Genomic DNA, 22,731 nt, shown 5'->3' on the forward strand with positions numbered 1-22,731 from the left:
ACACGGACAAAAGGCATTTTATTTAAGGGAACTTGGGATCATAGTACAATTTTCATACTAACAATACAAGATAATAGTGTTTGCTTAAACCATAGAGTTTCAGTTTTAGCCCTCCAAGGGGAAAAATTCTATTCTAAACCCTCGTTAAAATATGATTTATTATTGTCTTTTATTTTCTAAACAAAAACAAAACAAAAAGAGAATCCTGATTTGTTTGCGTTTTTTTTTTTTTTAAGTAAAAACTGTAATCTACTTTGAAATGACAATAAAAACATTTCCATTTAATAAAACTAGTATTTCCGATTGATGCTATACAACTGTCTGCTGAACATTTTGTAATTCATGTCATCACGAGCGCAGCAGTCACTGACTTTATTATTATTTTAATTGTAACCAGGACAGGCCACTCAGTACAGTATTTATTGTTTCAGGTATCTGGGTGACATACAACGGGAACTTAGGTAGAGAGGTTAAAATCAAAATGTAACATTAAGTGCGAGAGTATGAGATGAAATCCCACTTCACATATTGTGTTCATATAACAGAAATGTCTTTTTGTTCTTTGTCAAAGCTATTGCAGTGTTTTAAATCGATGTTAACTGCTTTACAACGAGGCCATCTAGTGTCTGATTAGCCTCATAACCGCTCCAGTAGAGGCAGAGCCAACAACAACACAGGCTTTCTGTGTCCTGACTGGTAACAACTGTTCAGCTGAGTGTCAGGTCGACCACCGAACACGTTCACAGTGTGGTCGGTCTATTCATCATCAACAGATGGCAGCGTCACATCAGTGACAACAATGATCCCACATGGGACTGAATTTTCTTCATTAGATAACAGCACATTATAATCAGTGGATGTTAAATTAAATTATACATTAATAAATGTCTAATGAATGTTAAAAAAATATATATTTAGTATTTTTCATGCCAACAAATTAATTAGAATCAAGATGTAAATTGCAAATTGTTGAAGATTTAGATATCACATTATAATAATAATAATACACATGATGTGTTATGAACCCATAAAGGTTTTGCTATGCACTACAGAAGGTTATGTTTAATGAATTATGTCTTAGCAAAACTTCTCGGTAACACTTCATTTTACAGGTCTGCAAATTTCATGGTAATGAGGTGATAATTAGCAAGTAACCTATTTGAAATTTTCTCTGGAATTACTGCCAGATTACCCCAATATTGACCTCAAAATTCAATGAAAATTACTATATTATAATTATATATAATAATTAATTTATAATTAATACATGTATATAATTAATTATTTTATATTGTCTATTAACATTATTTAATAATTATATTCCCCTATTTCCCAATAGCTGGTAATTTATTTAATACATTTCCAGGAAAAGAATAGAGAAGTTAATTGATACATTTATTTGTGTCTGATCAGAAGTGTCTTCTATTAGTTTTGGTTTTCCACCTCCGATGAAGAGCAGCTGCTTCTCAAGCCTAAGGGCCCTACTTTAACCATTATATGCTATTTTAGCATATGATTATTAAATCATGTTCATTTTTGATCCATTTTTAGGTAAATATTGAGGTAATTTGGCAGTAATTCAAATAGGTTACTTGCTAAGTATCACCTAATTACAATGAAATGTGCAGACCTGTAAAAGTGTTACCAACTTCTGTTAATCTAAAATACATAAGATATAAGTAATTACATTATTAATGATGCAGGCTACCAATTTGATATAAATTCATGAAGGATAGAATTGACAAATCAGGTAATAATTATGAATTATACATGTACAGATTCAGCGGGAATGCAAAACTAATGTCCAAACCATATCCACTTTATGAGACAAAAAAAGAGAAATGAAAGATGTCTTTTGTGTTCTTAATAATTGAGCTTAAAGTGTCATGTAGGAGGGAACAACACGGAAGGAAAATGACTGCAAGGACGGAAACAAGCATTCAGATGCAGATATGTTGTGTATAAATTTAGCATAACAAATTGCATTGGTTTTGTTTTTGAGTGTAAATAAACAGGATAAAAGACATTTCAGTGAACACACTCATTTATTTTTGTAAAAATAAATATAAAAACATTTATATTAACAGTTTGGTTTATTACAAAGTTCTGTAGAAAACAAAGAATTTGAAAAAAACCAAAAAATACATTTGCTGCTGAAGTCCTCATCTCCTGGACTGAGACGGGGGCCGTCTGACTTCTGTAATGAACAGAACAAATAATATGATGATGATGATAATACAAGTATTTTCTTTTTCTAGTCACTTAACATTCATACATCTATTCATTTTCAATGTATTTATTAATACATCTAAAGGAAGCCCAATATATTATGTGGTTTTAAAAGGTCAAATAAAAATAAAAAAGAACAAAAAGGTCAACATATTTCTAAAGGGAGATAGTGTAATCCTTTTTCATGCATTCATCTTATATAAACAATTTAGACAATTCAAGCAGTAGATCAGTATATTGTACCACATTTCTTATTATTATTATTCTTATTATTAATAATTATTTTACAAAAATCAAAATATGTGATTTTTGAAAAGCAAAACATCCTGGGAACGGATCTAGAAGGTGGCAGTTCTTTTTAGAAAGTATGTAGTAAATGTATGTGGACTTTTAAATTTGCATTTATGTAATTATAGCAGGTCTAATATGTGTGTAAACGACATCTATAAATAAACAATAAATACCAGGGATTTCATGTGGCCAAAAGTCATCACATGCTGGACACCGTGGTTCTGATCTTCCTTTAAAGTATCTGGCCACACATGGGTTGTGTATTTTTATTCCACATGTAGGATTCTCACAAATTTGGCACTGAAAAAAAGAAAAAAAGAAATCAGATCAGATTAATACGATGAGCAAACTAATTTTGTTTGTCACACATTAACTGAACTAAAGCAAAAATTAAATAGAACAGAAACTGACAAAAAAAAGCACCAAGACACATCACAATTACATAATCTTACTGCATCTGTTTGTACGGCAGAAACACATGAAATCATATTATTAAAAAAGTGAATTGTTGGCCGATCACATAGTCAAGAGCAAGTCTGACCAAGTGATTTGCTTCTTCACACTATAATCATAATTACTTTTGCTCCTCTGACTCTTATCTCCAGACAGCTTCAAATAGTACAATTATAGAATTTTATTTATTTATTTAATTAATCAAAACATTTGATTTCAGGCTTTTATAGTCACATTTTAAAAATGAGATATCTGTAATCTGTAAATGACAAAATTGCTGGTATGGATATTTTTATTGGTAACAATTATTAATGTCATTATGTAACTATGGAAGCTTGCTTTCAAATAAATAATATTTCTCCCAAACACGTAGCATTTCACTATCTTAAGGTAGTGATTTCATGAAATTAGTAGTATCGAGAGATTCTAAATGACAGATTGTAATAACTGATTTCTAATTAACTTCATTCACACAGGATATAACATTTATACAAAACAGAGAAACAGAGTAAACATTTACCTGGAAAGCGATGTTGCGACAGATGTGGCAAACTTTGGTCTGCTCCTGATACATTGCGCGAATGTATGGCTCCATCTCTATAATACATCTGGTGGACAAAGTGTATTCACCCCGTTTCTGCATTTAATGAGCAGAAATCAATTACAAATCAAATAAACCAACCGAGAGCAAGATGTGGTCAAATACTACAGCAAAGAGGCTGGTCAAATTACATCTGGTTAGTCGACTTAGAGAATATTCTTCTTCTCATATTACTTTTTATATTCTTGTTATGCACCGATCTTAAACAATATTTTACCGAAAGATAGTCAGACTATGTTGAATTGCTTAATAAAAGTGTTCCCAACTGACACAAAATGCGATAAAAGTGCTTAAATCGCTCTAAAAAAACAACACTGATTTCTGTCCACACAAAAAGGGTTAGAAGTTAGTAGAAAATGGAGCAGAAAGAACCTGAACCTAAATTTGATTTTGACATCCTGGTGGAGACACACTGTGTTTTACCTCACTAAGCCATTTGTCCTGCACGAGTCGGTTCAAGAGGTGCTCCGTCTCGCTCTTCTTCAGCTTTTTGGTGGTCAGGGTGTCTGCGCTGTTCAGAATATCAGTGGAGGAGGCCTTGCCATTCTCAGAGCCCACGATCAGGTCCATCTGAATCACAACAGCTCAAGTTAGTCATGACAAACTGAAGAAGACAAACAGATGTGTATTTTAATAGGAACAATCAAACTGATGTGGGTGTACAGACCCTTTCTGACTGAAGCAAACGGTCACTCAGCTCTGTCTGTCTTTTCCTTATTGCAGTGACGTTGTATTTGGGGTGGTGGAAGATTGATTTTGTTTAATTTAATTGTTCAATGGTGACGTGGGATATTGGAGATGTATGTTACTACAAAGGTAGCATTTTATTACAAGGCTGTTGTACTGGTTTGCATAACAATATACAGGGGTATCTATTTTATCAGGTCACACAGGGTAAATAACAATACTGGGCAAGACAAGAGCTGGACAGTCATCTGATTTTTCAGGTTTTATTTACACTATAGCCCCACCTTTGAAATACATGTAGCAACTGTGCTGAATAAGACTCTGGATGAAAGAGTGTACAAAATGTTGATATGCAAGATTTCCTTCTGTGAGTTTAACTCACCGTTTTCCTGAACAGCTCCAGCTCATTGTCAGCATAATCTGACGACATCCTGGTGACATCAGTCTCAGTCATGTTCACCTGGACAGGATTAAAGGAAAACAGCGGTTAACAATGCCTCCTAGTGGTTTAACATACTTGTAATGCAGACAGCTTTCTTCTGACATTACAGGTTTACAAATCCATTCATCAATTTGCAACTATTTTCAAATTTCATACATCTTTTACCCTTCCCAACTGAAAAACTACTCAAACTGAGTAATGTGTGTGTTCGCCAAAATACCCACTAGATGGCAGTATTAGAGCACAAACGGCAACCTGTTGAATTTTGAGTAGGTTGGTGAGAGAGGAAAGAATTTGGTGCTGATTAGTTTTAATATCTAATCATTTTAATTGGTCAAATACTGTAGCAACACCTGAAAGACCACTGATAGCTTTCTTTGATTAAATTGAGTCTTTGTGCATGTTTGACTTTGCAGAACATGCAGGCAAAGCAACGTTTCTCGTCTCTGTGTACTGTCACTACACAGGTTCTATTGCTGTGGCACTCACTACCTCGAATCACAAACCAAAACTCTTTAAAATAATCACTAATTAGGAAAACAGGCCTGACAGTGCAGGCTCTGTACAGGAATTAAACTCACTAACCAAAGCATAGAACTGGTGACCGCTGTCTTCAGACATCCCTTTTCTAATCTGCATGAACAAGGGCTGCAGCTTTGAGTTGATGGCATCAATGAAATCATCCAGTTTGTCAGGGCTGTGTTGTGCTGAAAACAAAAAGAAAGAAAGAAAGATCAAGTTTGTTAGTATCAAGAAGACTTATTTCTAACTCTCATATTTTCATTTGTCCTGTCTCCTCACATTATTTCATGTGCTTTTGTTTTAGATTAGATTTAACTGGATGGGCTGATATCATCAAATAATTCCTTTATTGTGGAGATTTCTGTCTACTTTAACATTTTCAGAATCAATTGGAAGGCAAAGTATATGCCCAAAACGTAAATGTTCCCAGAAAGTTGTGTTCATGAAGTTTATATACAGTTAAAATGGTCCATGTAAAAGACAATAGAAACATTGAGTTGAACGTCAAAGGTGACAATGATCAAAATAGACTTTTGTTCTGTTGTCAATCACGGATCTGCTATAAATCTTGTGTCCTAATACAGAGGTGAACATATACAATATATTCTGGATCAATCAGTAACTGATTATATGTATATAAAATAACTCACTGTTGTGGGTTACACAACAATATTGATAGAGCGCCCTCGCCCCTTGTTCATCAACGATGCCACTGGCCATCATGGTCTGTAGGAACCGTCGATGGCTGTCTCCCATCTGTTTTGACATGATGATCTAGACAATCAGAAAACAGATGCTCACAGTCTTAAACTTAATATATATATTGGGAAAGTTATACTGTTAAAGGGACTGTTTTGTAACTTCTTACACGTATAAATCACCCGGGTCTGTGTCCCATGCGCGCTCGCATATGCGTGCTCAGTGTGGCTACGCTATTCAGAGTCAGACTCTAACACAAACTACACGGAAGCACCAAAACAGCAAAGTTATATCTAGTGAAGCCCGTCTTGCAAAACAGTGTTGGCCGCGGTCGGAGGACACGGGGGAGACAGTAGCTTTGGTCTCCAGGACCGGAGTCTCTGCTGTACTCTGCTCCTCTGCCTGCCTGCTTTCACTCAGCTCGCTCCACTCTCAGGTGCATACGCGCACACGCCACACTGCAGAAGAGTTCGTAGCTCTGAGAATATCTAGTGAATGTACAGTGGACGTTTGTGCAGAAATAAATGCTGCAGCTCCTCCAGACCAACAGAGGTTTCCCGTGTCTTGTGAAGTGACGTGGCTTCGCAGCGAGAAACGTTATCGTCTCCGACCGGGTGCCGTGTCTCCCTCCGGCCACGGTCGGGAGGCTGGAGCAGGAAAAGCCAACACTAGGATCAGCATATTGTGGTTTTAGCTGGCGTGTTTCGCCTCACTGTTTTGAGCGATGCTTGTTCATGTCTATGTAGAGCGAGCACAAGCACGAGCCCGACGCTGACTTTCGTTGACTTAACGGCCACAGGTGTCGCTGTTAACAAGCACTTCTGATTCTTACAAACAGTCCCTTTAAAATATATTGAGAAATTTGAGGAAAGTGCTTTGAACCCAACAATTGCATGGTTATCGAATGATGCACATAGAGACCACAAATCCCCCATCAACCCCCCCCAACTGCATGACCCAAAAAAATGTAAGAGCTGAAATACTTTGTTAGAAAAGCAGGAAGCTAAACTATAATACTGTGAAAAGTGGAAGAGGAAATTAGACAGAAAGTAGTATTTGGGTGGAACAACCCTTTAATACTATAAGTGCTTGGACAGAAGTTAAACGAAGTAGTATTTGGATGAAATTAATCTTTAAAACTGTAAGTCGTTAGAGAGAAAGTGGTATAAATATGTAAGTAAGTATTAATAGTAGAAACAATATAAGATATAGCACCAATGTCCTGAAAGAGCTGAATATGTTGGTAGTTGAAGAAGGGTGTATGTAGCTCAAAGTATGCAGAAGTCCAAAAAACGTACAGAAGAAATATAAGAAGAAGAAACCTTAGAAGAAAACACTTATATTAGTAACTAACTGAGCTAGCTAACGTTCATGCTACACACAACAACCGTTAGCTAAGCTAAGCTAACCGTTACTGTTTACTAACCTAACTATAACAAGGTGTCAGTTATTTACGCTTCAGTTTCACGGCGGCTCAAATGTTGAATAATATTTAGAAGTAACGAGCTTGTAAAAACAAACAATTAGTCGTGAAGAAGTTTACAAACCAACTCCTGAGATCAACGTGAGCGCCTCTTGTTGTTGTTTTCCCTCCGTGACGACTTCCGGTAGTTGGCCAAGAAGAGTGAAAAAAGAGGAGCTATCATGCGTCATCATCACATCATATGTATAGGGTACAACGCATGCGCAGTCAGCATTCACCGAAATTGAGCTGCAGCTCAAGTTACATTGCGCATGCGTGATACCCAAAGCTCAAAGACCGTGTCCTAACCTCTTTCTATAGGCCTTGTAGTTGGCATGTGTTGTTTAATTAGCACCACCTGCAGCTCTGGAGGAAACATCACCATGGTGTCACACAACTGCACATTTTTTTCTTCTATTTTTATATCTCAATTCCTCTCCAAACACTGAACAATATGAGGGCTGAAAGTAACAACAATTAATTGATAAAAATGGAGGTGATGAAATTATCTAGTGATTTGATTAATTTAAAGACGATTTGAATAAAACAGTCATGATATGATGAAAACAGAGACATGTTCCAGCATCTTTACGGTCTTACATTCATCATTCATCATTCACTACACAAAATTGTCATTTATCATTTAAGGAAAGTGGCCTCAAAGGTGGGAGTAACAAAAAATAATTGAAAAAAAGGGAAGTGATGAAAATGAATGTGAACTGAAAAATAGAGTGATAAATTGTCAATTGATTTGATAAACTTGATAGACATCGGCTTTAAATTAATCAAATCAAAAAATTAAAAATTGGCAAAAACGAAGATTAGACATTTCAAATTTATTCCAATTGTTTTTTGTTTTTTATTAATCTTTTCCTTTCCTTACACTTTATTTATTGTATAATTTATTTTATTTTCACATTATTTTTATACTGTGAAATATATTTACTGAATTTTTTCGTAAAAAAAAAAAAAAAATCCAAACATGTTCTGTTTTCCATCTAAGAAAAAATAAAACTTTGGAAAATGAAAAGGGGAAATTAACAATAAAAAATAATAGAAAAAAATATTTTTTTCCTTTTAAAAATATATTTTCCATTCGTAGATGAATGTAAAAAAAAGAATGGATGGATATAAATGAGGAGTGGTGACAATGCTGAGTTTATCTGGCAGAGGTAACAGTAGTGACTTTTCCAAGCCACAGCTGAAAGTAATATAGTAATTAGGACAAATACAATATCTGTTTAATTAATTGGCTCGTAGAGATCCTGTGGCCTGTGACGCACACCAACCAACAAGTCAGTTTGGAAAGATTACAACTACCGCCCTGTTGTTAGTTTGGTTAGGTCGCTGAGTTCAGCTATTATGTGGTTCATTTCCATACAACAATAAAACCTGCTGAGTATTTTCCCATCAGCCCTGTGTGCCTCCTGTCTGTGTTAAACCTGACACAGCTGTGTGAACTGAGCAGATTTAATACAGCAGACACTTACAGACGATAATAGATTGCTGATGAAGTCAACTGTATATTACTTTAAATCATTGCAATCTATATTAACCATTAGGGCTGTCAAAGTTTTAATGCTATAATAACTTGTTAACACAAATTAGTTTTAACATCACTAACTTCTTTAAACGCATTAACGCAACTTGTGATTTTAAGGTTGTAGCGGGCTCAGTTTTAAAGCTAGAGTGAAGATACTGGTATCATATAAAACTAGAAAACCTAAAAAAAATTAGCATCGTATTAGATTGTTGTGAAGGAGGCTAAATAACGCTCCAAACTTACGCTACATTTTAGAAAGGAAAAACTGTCATGGCCATTTTCAAAGGAGTCCCTTGACCTCTGACTTCAAGATATGTGAATGAAAATGGGTTCTATGGGTACCCACGAGTCTCCCCTTTACAAACATGCCCACTTTGTGATAATCACATGCAGTTTGGGTCAAGTCATAGTCAAGTCAGCTGACTGACACACTGACAGCTGTTGTTGCCTGTAGGGCTGCAGTTTGACATGTTATGATTTGAGCATATTTTTTTATGCTATATGCAGTACCTGTGAGGGTTTCTTGACAATATCTGTCATTGTTTTGTGTTGTTAATTGATTTCCAATTATAAATATATACATACATTTGCATAAAGCAGCATATTTGTCCACTCCCATGTTAATAAGAGCATTAAATACTTGACAAATCTCCCTTTAAAGTACATTTAGAACAGAAAAAATTGTGATTAATTTGCAATTTATCACTATTGAATATTTTAATCGATTGACTGCCCTACTTACTATATATTGGGAAATGGTTATCAAAGTAAAGTACTGTTGAACCCATCCAATCGTGCACATAGAGACAACAAACCCCCCATCAAGGAGTCACCCCTTGTTGGTGACAGCAGTCAAAGTTTGTGGCTAAAGCAACAAGAATCCCGATAAGACCTGTTAAGATGTGTGAACTTGATGCTTTGGTAGAAGGATTCACTACTTTTTGGAATCACCTTTCCCCATAAGACACATAGCTGATGTTATGCAGCAGGAGCATGTATGTGCAGTAGTTCCCTGTAAGTATTCACAGTATATTCCTTGTTATATTAACAAGGAAGTGGGTGGACTGTTGCATATTTTTTTTTTAACGTTGAAATACTGTTATAATCAAGACAGTGCATTCAGTGTTACAGTGATCTTAATCAGTGGTTCAACAGTGCTAATCAGAGTGCTAACAGTGTCAAACAGCAAGTAAAGCAAACAAGGTTTATTCTAAATGCTTTATTACTCTAACAAATTAAATAAGAACATATAATACAAGGTGTCTGAGTCTTTGATTACAATATAGCCTATTATTAACATTATTTAAATACAGTATCCAATGTCATCGAGTTTTAATGCAGCATTTAACCTAATATTCCTCAACATTATCCCAAATCTTCTGAGGCTCTTCACCAACAAAATTTCAAGTTCCAAAGGTGTCTCGTCGTATTCAGTGTGTTTACATGTACACAAATAACTCGACTCGCGTAAAAAGGAACAGAATTAGGGTGATTAAACCGTTTATATGGTTTACTTTACTCTGATTTACCCGATAACCTCAGTTTACATGACACATTTGTTAAACTGGTCAAAGTCTGAAATGGTTTGTTAACCTCCAGGAAACATTTACAAAACTAATACAGCAATTTAAAAAAAAAACTGACCACTTTGTTTTGGATTATGTTGCCTCTGATTTTGAGGTACAGTAGATAAAACGGTTATGGTGTTAACAACGTTATGAGAATCAGAGTATTGCCTGGAACGTTGAATCGAATTATTAATGTTTGTGCAAACACACTGATGTCGCGGTTGTGTTTAAGACATTACTTAAAGGGGAAACACACCAACTTGATAAAGAATCGAGCGCTGTCCCAAATTCATATGCAGAGTTTACATTTTTTAAACTCTCCTGACAACACTGCCCCGTCCTTGCTTCTTTTTTGGTTGGAGAATCCCACATTTGTTTTGATAAATTACAAATTAAGGAAGGCCTTGGACAGATTATCTTGATTTGTTGAAGTGATGCTGCCACTGCAGAGTTTCCTGTAAACGTCTCGAACAACCAGTCCAACGTAAACAGTAGATTTGCAGTGCAAAGGTTGTTCTGTCTGTCTGTCTGTCTATCCAGTCGGACCTTTCTGGGATAATAAAGCAAGGACTTGACAATGATCTCAGAGACGGGGAGTACAGACATCAAGCTTAGCATTTTAATAATTCTTTTATAGTGACATTAATTGCTCACTGCGTGAAAAAAATGTTTAAGATTGGGAGTCCTGTCCTAAACAATTTCTTCCAAATGAGTTCACATCACCAACCACTCTGATCAGGCGTTGCTCTTACTGAGCAATGTGACAGAAATTCAGGAAAGAAACAAAACTCTTTGTCATCACTGTCAAGTCAAAACTGGACAAACAGCATGTGCAACAGAAATTATCCGCGGTGTGATCAATCCTTAGTAATGTGGTTGGGAAAGCTAGGCATGTGTCACTCAATCTCCCAGTTTTGGCCTCCTGTGGTGACTCAACAGCTTCTCCACTTTGCTCTCACACAATGCAACTTCAACAGTATTTTTAGCCCAGATCTGGGCACAGAGGGCTTCCTTTTTTCTTTTTTTTAAGCCCACCACTGATATCACTGTCTTCCTATTTCTCCGAAGTGCCCATTGTTGACTCAGTGTGCTTTTCGTCCCCTCAAATGTCTTTTATCCTTTTAGTTGGCAGCAGTTGGCTGAGAAAGCACCAAACCTGAGGATCAAATGTAAGAAGTAAGAAGGAGAATGAAGAGATGATGACGACATATTGGTTTTCCCTGATAAAAATGGAGGGAACCACGAGGGCTGCCTGTTGTGAAACGGTCAGCTGAGACCCACCAGTTTCCCTCCACAAAGAGACAAATGACAGTCGTATGTGTTTTGTACTTCGTATGTGTTTTGTACCTTGTGTTCTCTAGTGGCTGGTAGGAAACTGTCCATGTGTGTTGATGGATTGTTGCAACTTTTCCTCTTTGGCCCTTCTGCTGTGGCAAAGCTGTGGAATAAAACAAAAACAGTCAATACACCTTTCTTCTTTAAAAATGTTTTAAATTAAAAAAACACACAATATATCATGATCATTTTTACACTAATACTTCACTTCTCACCGTTCTCTTCTCCATGAAGCTGGACAGGAATTCGTCTATGTCTGTGCGTCCCTCCAGGAAGTTTTCAGCCGTCTCCTCCGACTCCTCCTCAGCCTGGTGGGCTGCGACTTTTAACCGAGCCTGTAGAGTATTAAGACTGCAATTCTAGAGGGAGGATAAAAGACAAAAGTAAGACACAGAAAGACGGACATTTTTCAGTGGAGTGTTTCAAGAATGTTCGGGTTGGTTTCAATGAGCTCTTCAACGTGTCCACCTTTAGTTTCTTGACAAGGTAAAAGCAATGTGCGAATAACGGAGGACACAGAGACACATGATTTCTTTCAGATTACCTGTCTCATGCACTACTGACAGGATATAGTGACCGTTTTATAATAATAACATTTCTTTTTTTTTTCTTTTTAAATCACATTTGCTCCATTTCTACCCACTGCAGCTTCAAGTTAAAAGCACTAAAACTATATGGTTTGGGCCCCAACAATTCTAGGAACAACCCAAATGTTCAGTTTCGGGTCATCAAAATGTTAAACTGAAAGAAATCAGCAGCTCCAATACAAAAAAGGAGCATCTGCACTCCAAACCCATTATATATCAAACCACAGTGTGATGAGCGTAGCCTCTTACCTCACTGAGGTCATGCTGCCTCTGCATCCTCGTCTCAAATGCCATCTTCATCTGAGTCAGCTGTTCGTACTGTCAACAGACAAAAACACATCATAAGCTGCTAGACAATAGCATGAATGTGTTTGTGTGTGTCTGTTTGAGAGAGAGAGAGAGAGAGAGAGAGCACAAGAGATTGGATGTAATATCTGACCTTGTAGAGCATTTCCTGTCTTTTTCCTTCCAGCTGTGGCTCCATCTGAAGATTTTTCTCTGTAAATGACAAACAAGAGATGCACAAATCGTTGTAGTGCTTAACTAAATTTAAACTTCTCTTTCATGATTGACCATTGAGACCTTTAGGTCCAGCGGCAGAAGAGGAACTTACTAGCCATGTCCACTATATTGGTGACGAGCTCTTCTTTATCATTGGTGACCTGTTTCAGTTGTGGCAAAGTCACGAAGAACTCCAGTAACACGTCCTCGTTTTCAGACATGTCCGACAACTGGGTCAGACTAGAGAGTAGAGTAGATGTACAGCAGGAAGAAAGAGAACAAGAGAACAAAGACATTAATTATGGGTACAAAAGAATATTTTCTCTCATCTAAATCAAGCATTATAACCTGCTGACTACCCGTCATGTTAACACTTTATAATAACCATCATTTATAAATGGTAAATTGTTATTTTACTGTTAAAAACAAGGAAATTATCATTAATAATGATTACTAATTATTAGTAATGCTATAATTTATGTTATTTTATCATTACTTTGTGTAATATGAAATAATTAGTTTATAAATTCTGTATTGTATCATAGCTAATAGGTGATGATAACAATTACATTCTGATTACATAAGTAAACTATTTATTAACAGTTTATTGTTGCTCACATTATAACATTTCATATACTATATTAAGTATTTGTTAGTGATTACCAGATGATTTGTAAACCTTGAAGTCTATCAGCAATCTAACTAATGTTTATAGATGCTTTACAAAGTATTTATTAACAATTTAACAAGGTATTATAATCATCAGTTGCAACTTTATAACAGCCATCCAAATAATGTTTAATTATTAACCATTAACAAAGTGTTACAAACATCCGGTCCGTTTGTCTCTGTAATGTTTATAGATGTTTTACAAAGAATTTCTTAAAGGTTTACAAATCATTTCAGAATCATTAACAAACACTTATAATATAGTATATGAAATGTTTGAATGTGTGCAACAATAAACTGTTAAAATACCACAAATAGCATGACTAATAATTAGTAAACATTATTAATTATAATTGCATGGTTTGTTAACAGAAAAATAACTATTAACTCAATTAATAATAATCATTTGTAAATGATAGTTATTATAAAGTGTTACCAATGTGTCAATTCATAAAATATAAATATAAAAGATGTTTTAAGTTGACAATATTTGGGAATACTTTACTTCAAGTCACAGAGTTCAGGAAAAGACTCAGGAATGTCAGGCATCTTGTACATGTGTCCGTTCAGTCCAGCCTGAAACAGACAGTAGTCGTATCAGTTATTCTAACGCTACTCGTCAGTACGACATCCGGGTATTTTTGGCATACTGTAGATTTTGCTTTTGTTCACATACTGCATACTACATGCTATATTTTGGCTAAATCAGTGTGCACTACTAGTATAGTATGAGGTTTCTAATACAGACCATGTGTTTAGAACGTACCTGTAAGTCTCCCATAGGAACAGGCAGCGGCAGGTCAGAAATCAGTCCGTACGGGGCCGGAGCTCGAGGGGGCCCATAGGCACTATCGACCCCTGGGTGAGGCATGAGACCTGGAGCCTGGCCTGGACCAGGAGGCGGCGTGTGACTGGGGCCCCCATGGCGAGGAGCATAGTGGTAAGCCTGAGTGGGATAGGGAGCCATGCCTGACTGCTTGTACATACTGCTGGGTAAAACACAGGAGGAAATAAGATTATTTCACTAAAGCATCATAAACAACTAAATATATTTTGTTATGTTTCATAGCAAGAAAAATTGTTTTTACAAGCTAGCTACTTTATTAGTTTTATTTACCATGATTATTTTATTTACTAGCTTCACTGTGAGGAACTTGGGACGGGGGGAAACTACTCAACAGAACTTTTGAATTCGGACTATTCGGGCACGCAAGCCTCAGACATAATTCAAGAAATCAAGTTTTATACAATTTCTTTGGAAGTTGTAGCAACTCATAATGTAATAAAAGCACATAACGTAATAATCAGCACATACAGTAATGTAAGACAACCATGAGCGCATAACGTAATAACAGTTTTGTGCATAATGTAATAAGTTATAACATCATGAGAAAATCATTACATTACAAACTACACAAAACAAAAGTTGAATAATGTCATAAATTCAGCGCATAGTGTAGACCTAATAATAATAATCTCTCATTGTCTTTTTAAAGCATATGAACAAATTTTCTAGTTTTACATGACATAAGTGGAGTTCTTCATTTAACTGGACTTTATCTGTTTGGTTTAGAGGACATTTTCATCAGTTCCTAAATGAAGAAGCCTCTTCGATGTGCGACTACAAGATATCCAGTGATCTGGACAAATGAGAACCTTTAAAGAGATGATGCTGAATTTAATATACTGAATGATTCTTAGTAAATAATTGTTCCATATATAATTATTCCAGTTACTTTAATGTGACGTTTAATTTGTTTAAAAACTTGCGCACATAAAAAAAAAAATCAAAGCATGTGATACGAGTGCACAAAACAATTATCCGCGAACGGGAAAGCATCCTCACTTGACCCTCGCTCGTGAAGCTGATTTTTGAGATTACATTATGTGCATTATTACATTATGAGTTGCTACAGAAGTGAAAAACATGACAAAGTTACGTAGTATTGTCCCAAATTTCCATAACAATGATCAACTGCTTTTTAGGGCTACTTTTCTTACTGCACTGCCCCAATAAAAACATGATGGAAAAATATTTAAATGAGACCCAGGTTGCAGAACACCTGGACTTTCTGTTGTAGTGATAAAGCACTGAGAGACATGTGAAGTGTTCATGAATGTAAGAGGAAGCTCACTATGGAAAGCTAGCAGAGCCCGTGGACATCAAGGCAGGAGGACTCTTCCAGAACTCGTCCAGCAGACTCTGAATGACCTTCCCCAGATCTGAGTGCATCCCAAACTGCAACATACACAACAAGCAAAATACTTAGAGGAAAGTGAGAATAACATTATATATCTAAAGCATGAACTAGCGAAGAAGTTAAATAAAATAGGTGGATTTTCTTAATTGAGAAGAACGAGGCAAAGAGAGAACCAGGAAAAAGAATAAAAAAACAAGTTGATGTTGTTTCAGGCTGTCGGGAAAAATCAGGAGAAGGCTGGAAAACCTATGTTTACATGCAGCTGGTTTGTAATCAGATTTCTACCCCTATCTCGGTTTGAACCATGGCTAGCATATTTTATGGATATGTTTACATGCACACTAGTATCTCTGTTTTGATCAAGTTTTTTTGAGTATGCAGTTTATGTATTATTTGTAGGTGTAAACAACACTTCCTGGTTTCAACATGGATAAGCCCTTATCCTAGTTTTGGTACAGACATGAGAGAAAGTGAGATGTTGCGGGGTCAAATCAATGCTCGACAGACAAAGATGATCAGAAACCTGCATAATGATGGAATTATGAATAAAAAAGATGACAAAAACTAACTATGTTTCATGTAAACATCCTGAGACAGGATGGACAGAGGACAGGCTCTCCATTTTTCTTTACTACTCACATGTGCCTGAATCTTGCAAAGACCTTCTGTCCTGCTGTGGAAACTACCTTACTTTGAGTCACTCCTTTCAGTTTCAGTCTGATGTGAGATTTATATATTTTGGATACAGTTATGAGTAATGATCTATCCTTTCATCCGGCCATAATGCTGCCACAGTGATAAGTTTTATTACTGGGTTTCTATTAACAATGCACATTAGGAAATTATTTTTTTTTTAACGATGGTGTAAACGCACGGCAAGAGAGATTATGTCAGCAGTCAAAATAATGTCAGCTCACCTCTACGTCACATAATCATACTACTACTACTGACAATTTTACAACAAAACATATGTTTTAGTGTGCACATTAGCATTCACCACTGCCATCTACCCAGCTTACAAATTGTCCAATGGTGGCTTTCATGAATGTTTTATATTGCAGATCTGGAAAAACCCAACCATTTGATCTCCTTGAACTCTTTAAACATTCCCGGAACCTGAAGAAACCGAAAGAAGAGAGCCTAGACAACTACTTACATTAGTGATGAGGGGGCTGGTGATCATGGTGCCATTATTGCTGTCGACTAAATGATGACCAACAGGGGGGTAGACACTAACCACCGGCTTCTCCTGGGGGAACTGAGGAGGCAGCAGACTAGAGGAAAGAGAAAGAGAAGAGATTCAGCTTCCAGGAATCCCAGTAAGAAGATGTACGTATAACGAATAATAAAATATGTATCAATATTGTCTCTCTCTCTCTGTTACCTCCTTCCCCTCGATTATTGTCAATTTGAAAACTTTTCTATGGCTGCTTATAACCTGTCTCCACGACCCTACACTTTGTGTGTTCTGTTCTCCAGAGTTAATAACATTCATTAGCCCCATTATTCCTCTGCCAGTCTCCAGTAGTGTCCTTGACAAACTCTTGACCTGCCTCCCCTCATCCTTTATTGCTTCATTTACACTAACCCATCCATATGTATCTCTCCCGACCCTTCCTCTCTGACCCTTGGCAGTAAATTAGTGGCTCCGTTAGTCCGTGGTATATAATATAATAACATCTGTAATATATATGTTAATCCTGTTCTCATATTGTTTATTACTGATGCAATACAAGCTGGATTTAGCGCCGTTGGTACAAGTTGCTGATGTAGACTACGTTGTAATAATGACAAATGCCAGTTCAGCCGATAATAAACAAATCAATCAATAATCAAACCGCAGTAAGCTCTGTGTAAACTCTGCTGCATATAAAATCAAGCGCTTATTAAAATAACAGCCAGCCACCAGCCAGCGATCGATATGTTTTGACTTCACTTTTGGGGAGCTCTCATACCGCTGTGCGCGCACTCTACAGCGGCAGCCTGTGAAAAACTCGACTGAATGCTGTGGCTGCAGACCAGAGTAGAAGAGTAAAGTTTTGTACATTAGCAGGAATGTAGCACAACATGGAAGTGAAAGCAGTGCTCCGTTTGTTTAAATGTGAAAGTGCAATAAAAATATTTTGTCCGTAAAATCAATCAATAATTGTGATAAATCATCGTGATCTCAGTATTGATCGTGATTATCATTTTGGCCATAATTGTGCAGCCCTACTATATAGCAATGCCCTCTGTTCTTACAATTGGAAGCCTTAGCACCACTGGAGGGAATATAGTAAAGGTTTTCACTAACAGCACACACAATTTGACTAGTTTATGCCGCGGGGGTCTGAAGCCAGAGACGTGTTTGTTTTGATTGCTAAGTGGCCTCTCCTGTTTTTCTTGTCTTTCTTCTTTGTCTTGTGAAAATATAGAACGCTGGTGACGCCCCCTCTTCTACCACTCAGGAGGACAGAGTTATTAATACAACATATTTAAATACTTGTGTTCTTGTGCACATTAGTTGCGATTATGTTTATTTGTAATTTCAACTATACAAATACGTTAGTTCTAAAAAAATATAACAAATTCAATGGCAAGTGTGTCATGTGGTTAATTTGTTTTCCGACCGAAGTCATTCACTCTGACTGTATGTGCAAAGATATACTCACATGTTAACAGTAATGGTGGAGTTGTTGACTGTGAATGGTATTCTGTACTCAACATCTTTCTGGATCTCTGCGAGGCTGTCGGGAAACAGAAACACATAATCAGATAAGATCCTTTATTAGTCCCGCAGTGGGGAAATTTGCATCAGTAATCTTGTTTATCTGTAGTCATGATCAGCACATCTACAAAACGTATTGTACGTCTTCCATCAATGTTTATGAGTATTCTGCTCATTTGGAGAGGTAGATGGATTCATAAAGAGAGTAGGGGTGTAAGAAATGATCCAAAAATATTGAATAACACGATATTATGTTTTGTGATACTGTGTCGATTCTCAAAAATACTGAATTGCTTTACTGTTTCCGGCAGTCATCACCTCAAAGAGTTTTTGTCAAATGCAAACAAATTCAATGAGTAGCAATGTTAATATTGGTCTTGACTAGCATTAATATCAGGTTTTTAAACAAGCTATACACCGTACACCTAACAACAAGTCATTAATTTTACCCCTACAAAAGAGCACTGCATGCATGTCAAGAAGCCCTGGCCTTACACCCACTCCTGTACGGTCTTTTCAAGAGTAGGAATTTTCATCTCCCATCCATTTATTCCTTAACATCATTGCCATGCCACAAGCAGCATCCACCACAGCACATTAGTCTTTGTGGCCCATGCAATCCCATGAATTTTACATCTGTAGGAGAAGCATGGTTCCTTCACAAATAGTGTGAAATCCCATTTCTATGTCACACACATACTTAACATCAGGAGGGAGACGATTTCATGCATTTGGCTGACAGTAAATGAACCAAGAGAACAGTCTGTTTAAGCTGGCAGTTAATAAACATCTATACCTTACACAGTATACCTGACAAGTAATTAATGTTACCCCTACAAAAGAGCACTGTATGCATGTCAAGAAGCCCTGGCCTTACACCCACTCCTGTACAGTCTTCTAGACTATAGATGCTTTTCATACTTTAGAATCTAGAGTATGAAAAGCATGCTTCCTTCACAGATAGTGTGTAATCTCATTTCTTTGTCACACATACTTTACATCAGGAGGGAGATGATTTCATGCATTTGGCTGACAAGAGATAAACTAAGAGAACATCCTGTTTGTGCTAGAAAGAAAAAAACAAACAGTCCCCATGGAGAGGACAGAGCTCCTTAGTAAACAAAGGCTAATACTTTAATCGCCACGTCTAGTTAGCTGGCTCCTCCTAAAACTACATGCGTGACGTGTTGGCGTGGTAAACACTGGAATGATCACAGGACAGGACCAGCCAGCTACAACACGTGTCACCAGCCCTAAAAATAGACACAGACTGTAACGGTCACTGGATGACTTGATTAGCTAGCTAGCACAGTTAGCACAGCGTCCTCGCAGCTATGAGAGCTAAGATTAGCAAACATTAGACGACCACACTGAGGGGTCTGATGTCACAGCAGAGGTTCAGGGTTAAATCCTGTACATCATTTTATGACACATTTACAGAATCGCAGGGACAAAGTGTGTTAAAGACGACGATATAAGTGATAACATTTGTTAGCCTAGCGTTCTTCCTCTGACTCAACTGTAAGGACTTGCTTTTATAAAGAGCTGTTCTAGTCTAACGACCACTCAAAGCTCTTCACACTACATGTCAGCATTCACCCATTCACACACACATTCACACACACATTCACACACACATTCACCCATTCACACACACATTCACACACACATTCACACACACATTCACCCATTCACACACACATTCACCCATTCACACACCCATTCACACACACATTCACCCATTCACACACACATTCACAAACACATTCACACACACATTCACCCATTCACACACACATTCACACACACATTCACACACACATTCACCCATTCACACACACATTCACACACACATTCACCCATTCACACACCCATTCACACACACATTCACACACACATTCACCCATTCACACACACATTCACCCATTCACACACCCATTCACACACCCATTCACACACACATTCACACACACATTCACCCATTCACACACACATTCACACACACATTCACAAACACATTCACCCATTCACACACACATTCACACACACATTCACACACCCATTCACACACACATTCACACACACATTCACACACACATTCACAAACACATTCACACATTCACACACACATTCACACACACATTCATACACACATTCACCCATTCACACACCCATTCACACACCCATTCATACACACATTCACCCATTCACACACACACATTCATACACACATTCACCCATTCACACACACATTCACACACACATGGCAGAGGCTGATAAGGTGCCAGCTTTGCCCATCAGGATCTAAATACTCATAAATAACTGTGAGCTAGGTGGCTAGCTATGCTAAGTAAACATCAGCTGTGTGTGTGAACCATGTCGACTTGTTTTATTAATTAAGTAAAACAGGTCAGGAAACATTATAGTAACCATATTCTGAGTTTGATAAAATAGTGTTGTATTTAACAAGCTAATCACAGGGGTCTGGTCTGGTGGCACCAGGGGTCTGGTCTGATCTGGTAGCACCACTAGAGGTCTGGTAGGGGTCTGGTAGCACCACCAGAGGTCTGGTAGGGGTCTGTTAGCACCACCAGAGGTCTGGTAGAGGTCTGGTAGCACCACCAGAGGTCTAGTAGCACCACCAGAGGTCTGGTAGGGGTCTGTTAGCACCACCAGAGGTCTGGCAGGGGTCTGGTAGCACCAGAGGTCTGGTAAGGGTCTGGTAGCTCCAGGGGTCTGGTCTGGTAGCACCACCAGAGGTCTGTTAGGGGTCTGGTAGCACCACCAGAGGTCTGGTAGGGGTCTGGTAGCACCACCAGAGGTCTGGTAGAGGTCTGGTAGCACCACCAGAGGTCTAGTAGCACCACCAGAGGTCTGGTAGGGGTCTGTTAGCACCACCAGAGGTCTGGCAGGGGTCTGGTAGCACCAGAGGTCTGGTAAGGGTCTGGTAGCTCCAGGGGTCTGGTCTGGTAGCACCACCAGAGGTCTGTTAGGGGTCTGGTAGCACCACCAGAGGTCTGGTAGGGGTCTGGTAGCACCACCAGAGGTCTGGTAGAGGTCTGGTAGCACCACCAGAGGTCTAGTAGCACCACCAGAGGTCTGGTAGGGGTCTGTTAGCACCACCAGAGGTCTGGTAGGGGTCTGTTAGCACCACCAGAGGTCTGGCAGGGGTCTGGTAGCACCACCAGAGGTCTGGTAGGGGTTTGGTAGCACGAGAGGTCTGGTAACACCACCAGAGGTCTGGTAGGGGTCTGGTAACACCACCAGAGGTCTGGTAGGGGTCCTATAGCACCACCAGAGGTCTGGTAGGGGTCTGGTAGCACCAGGGGTCTGGTAGGGGTCTGGTAGCACCACCAGGGGTCTGGTGGTCTGGTAGGTTCTGGTAGCACCGGTTGCCGGGTCACTTTACCTGGGATGAGCCGCTTTCAGTGACTCGATCTGCCGCTGTCTCTGTTGCTGGAGGCTGCTGAGAGGAGGGAGAGGTCCGGAGCCTTTGGACAGGGGGAATAGCCAGTTCATCCTCTCCTGAGAAACCACTCAGTGACAGAATATATAAAAGACCGAGGACAGACGAAGAGAAAGAGAGACTGAAGAGAAAGAGAGACTGAAGAGCAGCAGGCGGTGGAGAGATCTGCGATGCTAACTCCTGTTAGCTCTGTTAGCTGGCTGGCCAACGACTCGGTTTGTTGTCCTCACAGGGTTTTACTGTGTAGTTACGTTACAAAGTCAGATGGCATGTCCTCTTGTGTCTAATAAAATGTCAACTGCGTTTTATCTCCAACCGTTTGTGTGTAGTTTTAGTCATTAATGTCACTGAGACGAGAGATAATTACAGCTGAAGGAAAACAACAACCTCGCTTAGCTTGATCAACTTATTTACGTATTACGTCACGTCTACGTAAAACGCAACTTCCTGTTTTTTTTCACAATAAAATTCTTTAAAGCTAAAGAAAAAATATATATTTTTTTCAATAGTAATTTAAAAATCCATTGTATGTGATCGATTCATAACGAAGCATTTTATTTTTCCAAATAAACCCGACCTTTCTGGACTCCAAGAGACAATGGAGAATACTATGGAGGACCACAAGAGTCACGTAAATAGTAATAAAGCATTTAATTGATTAATAACTAATTGTACAGTAATAATTAATTAATAAATGTGTTTACAAATTCATTTATTAATCTTTGAATAAATGGACTAAATTACAAAGTATTTAATTATTTGACAAAA

The 22,731-nt window shown here is 37.9% G+C and overlaps 2 protein-coding genes across 4 annotated transcripts; both read right to left on the reverse strand.

Annotated features, from left to right (window-relative positions):
- Window positions 1–2,026: 2,026 nt before the first annotated feature.
- nsmce1 (NSE1 homolog, SMC5-SMC6 complex component) lies at window positions 2,027–7,627 on the reverse strand. 3 transcript variants are annotated; one of them, XM_037763612.1, is made up of 8 exons: window positions 7,472–7,627; window positions 5,876–5,999; window positions 5,289–5,410; window positions 4,644–4,721; window positions 3,998–4,144; window positions 3,494–3,610; window positions 2,694–2,820; window positions 2,163–2,197 (listed from the first exon to the last, which is right to left on the reverse strand). In XM_037763612.1, exons 2-8 carry the CDS (start codon window positions 5,991–5,993, stop codon window positions 2,163–2,165), a joined length of 744 nt encoding a protein of 247 aa, XP_037619540.1. In that variant the 5' UTR covers window positions 5,994–5,999; window positions 7,472–7,627. The 3 variants fall into 3 exon arrangements, with proteins under 3 accessions (XP_037619539.1, XP_037619540.1, XP_037619541.1); XM_037763613.1 differs by lacking the exon at window positions 7,472–7,627 and adding an exon at window positions 7,351–7,446; XM_037763611.1 differs by lacking the exon at window positions 7,472–7,627 and having other exon boundaries at window positions 2,027–2,197; window positions 5,876–5,993.
- A 2,506-nt stretch (window positions 7,628–10,133) lies between these two features.
- Window positions 10,134–22,380, reverse strand: vps37a (VPS37A subunit of ESCRT-I). The gene is made up of 12 exons (XM_037763595.1): window positions 21,907–22,380; window positions 18,442–18,516; window positions 16,947–17,064; window positions 15,725–15,828; window positions 14,356–14,578; window positions 14,095–14,165; window positions 13,033–13,160; window positions 12,859–12,917; window positions 12,669–12,737; window positions 12,048–12,191; window positions 11,845–11,935; window positions 10,134–11,653 (listed from the first exon to the last, which is right to left on the reverse strand). The coding sequence occupies exons 1-11, from the start codon at window positions 22,014–22,016 to the stop codon at window positions 11,855–11,857; spliced, it is 1,182 nt and encodes a 393-aa protein (XP_037619523.1). The 5' UTR covers window positions 22,017–22,380; the 3' UTR covers window positions 10,134–11,653; window positions 11,845–11,854.
- Between the last annotated feature and the right edge of the window lie 351 nt (window positions 22,381–22,731).

Source organism: Sebastes umbrosus, chromosome 3, assembly GCF_015220745.1.
Source record: "Sebastes umbrosus isolate fSebUmb1 chromosome 3, fSebUmb1.pri, whole genome shotgun sequence".
NCBI lineage: Eukaryota > Metazoa > Chordata > Actinopteri > Perciformes > Sebastidae > Sebastes > Sebastes umbrosus.

Excerpts from the sequence above, each read along its gene's own strand:
- vps37a (XM_037763595.1), bottom strand. The coding sequence starts at position 22,016 with ATGAACTGGCTATTCCCCCTGTCCAAAGGCTCCGGACCTCTCCCTCCT. Across the intron at positions 14,579-15,724 it reads GGCTCTGCTAGCTTTCCATA|CAGTATGTACAAGCAGTCAG; the intron begins GTGAGCTTCCTC and ends TGTTTTACCCAG. Across the intron at positions 11,936-12,047 it reads GCTTCATGGAGAAGAGAACG|CTTTGCCACAGCAGAAGGGC; the intron begins GTGAGAAGTGAA and ends TTTATTCCACAG.
- nsmce1 (XM_037763611.1), bottom strand. The coding sequence starts at position 5,993 with ATGTCAAAACAGATGGGAGACAGCCATCGACGGTTCCTACAGACCATG. Across the intron at positions 5,411-5,875 it reads TTGTTGTGTAACCCACAACA|CACAACACAGCCCTGACAAA; the intron begins GTGAGTTATTTT and ends TTTTGTTTTCAG. Across the intron at positions 4,145-4,643 it reads TGGAGCTGTTCAGGAAAACG|ATGGACCTGATCGTGGGCTC; the intron begins GTGAGTTAAACT and ends GTTGTGATTCAG.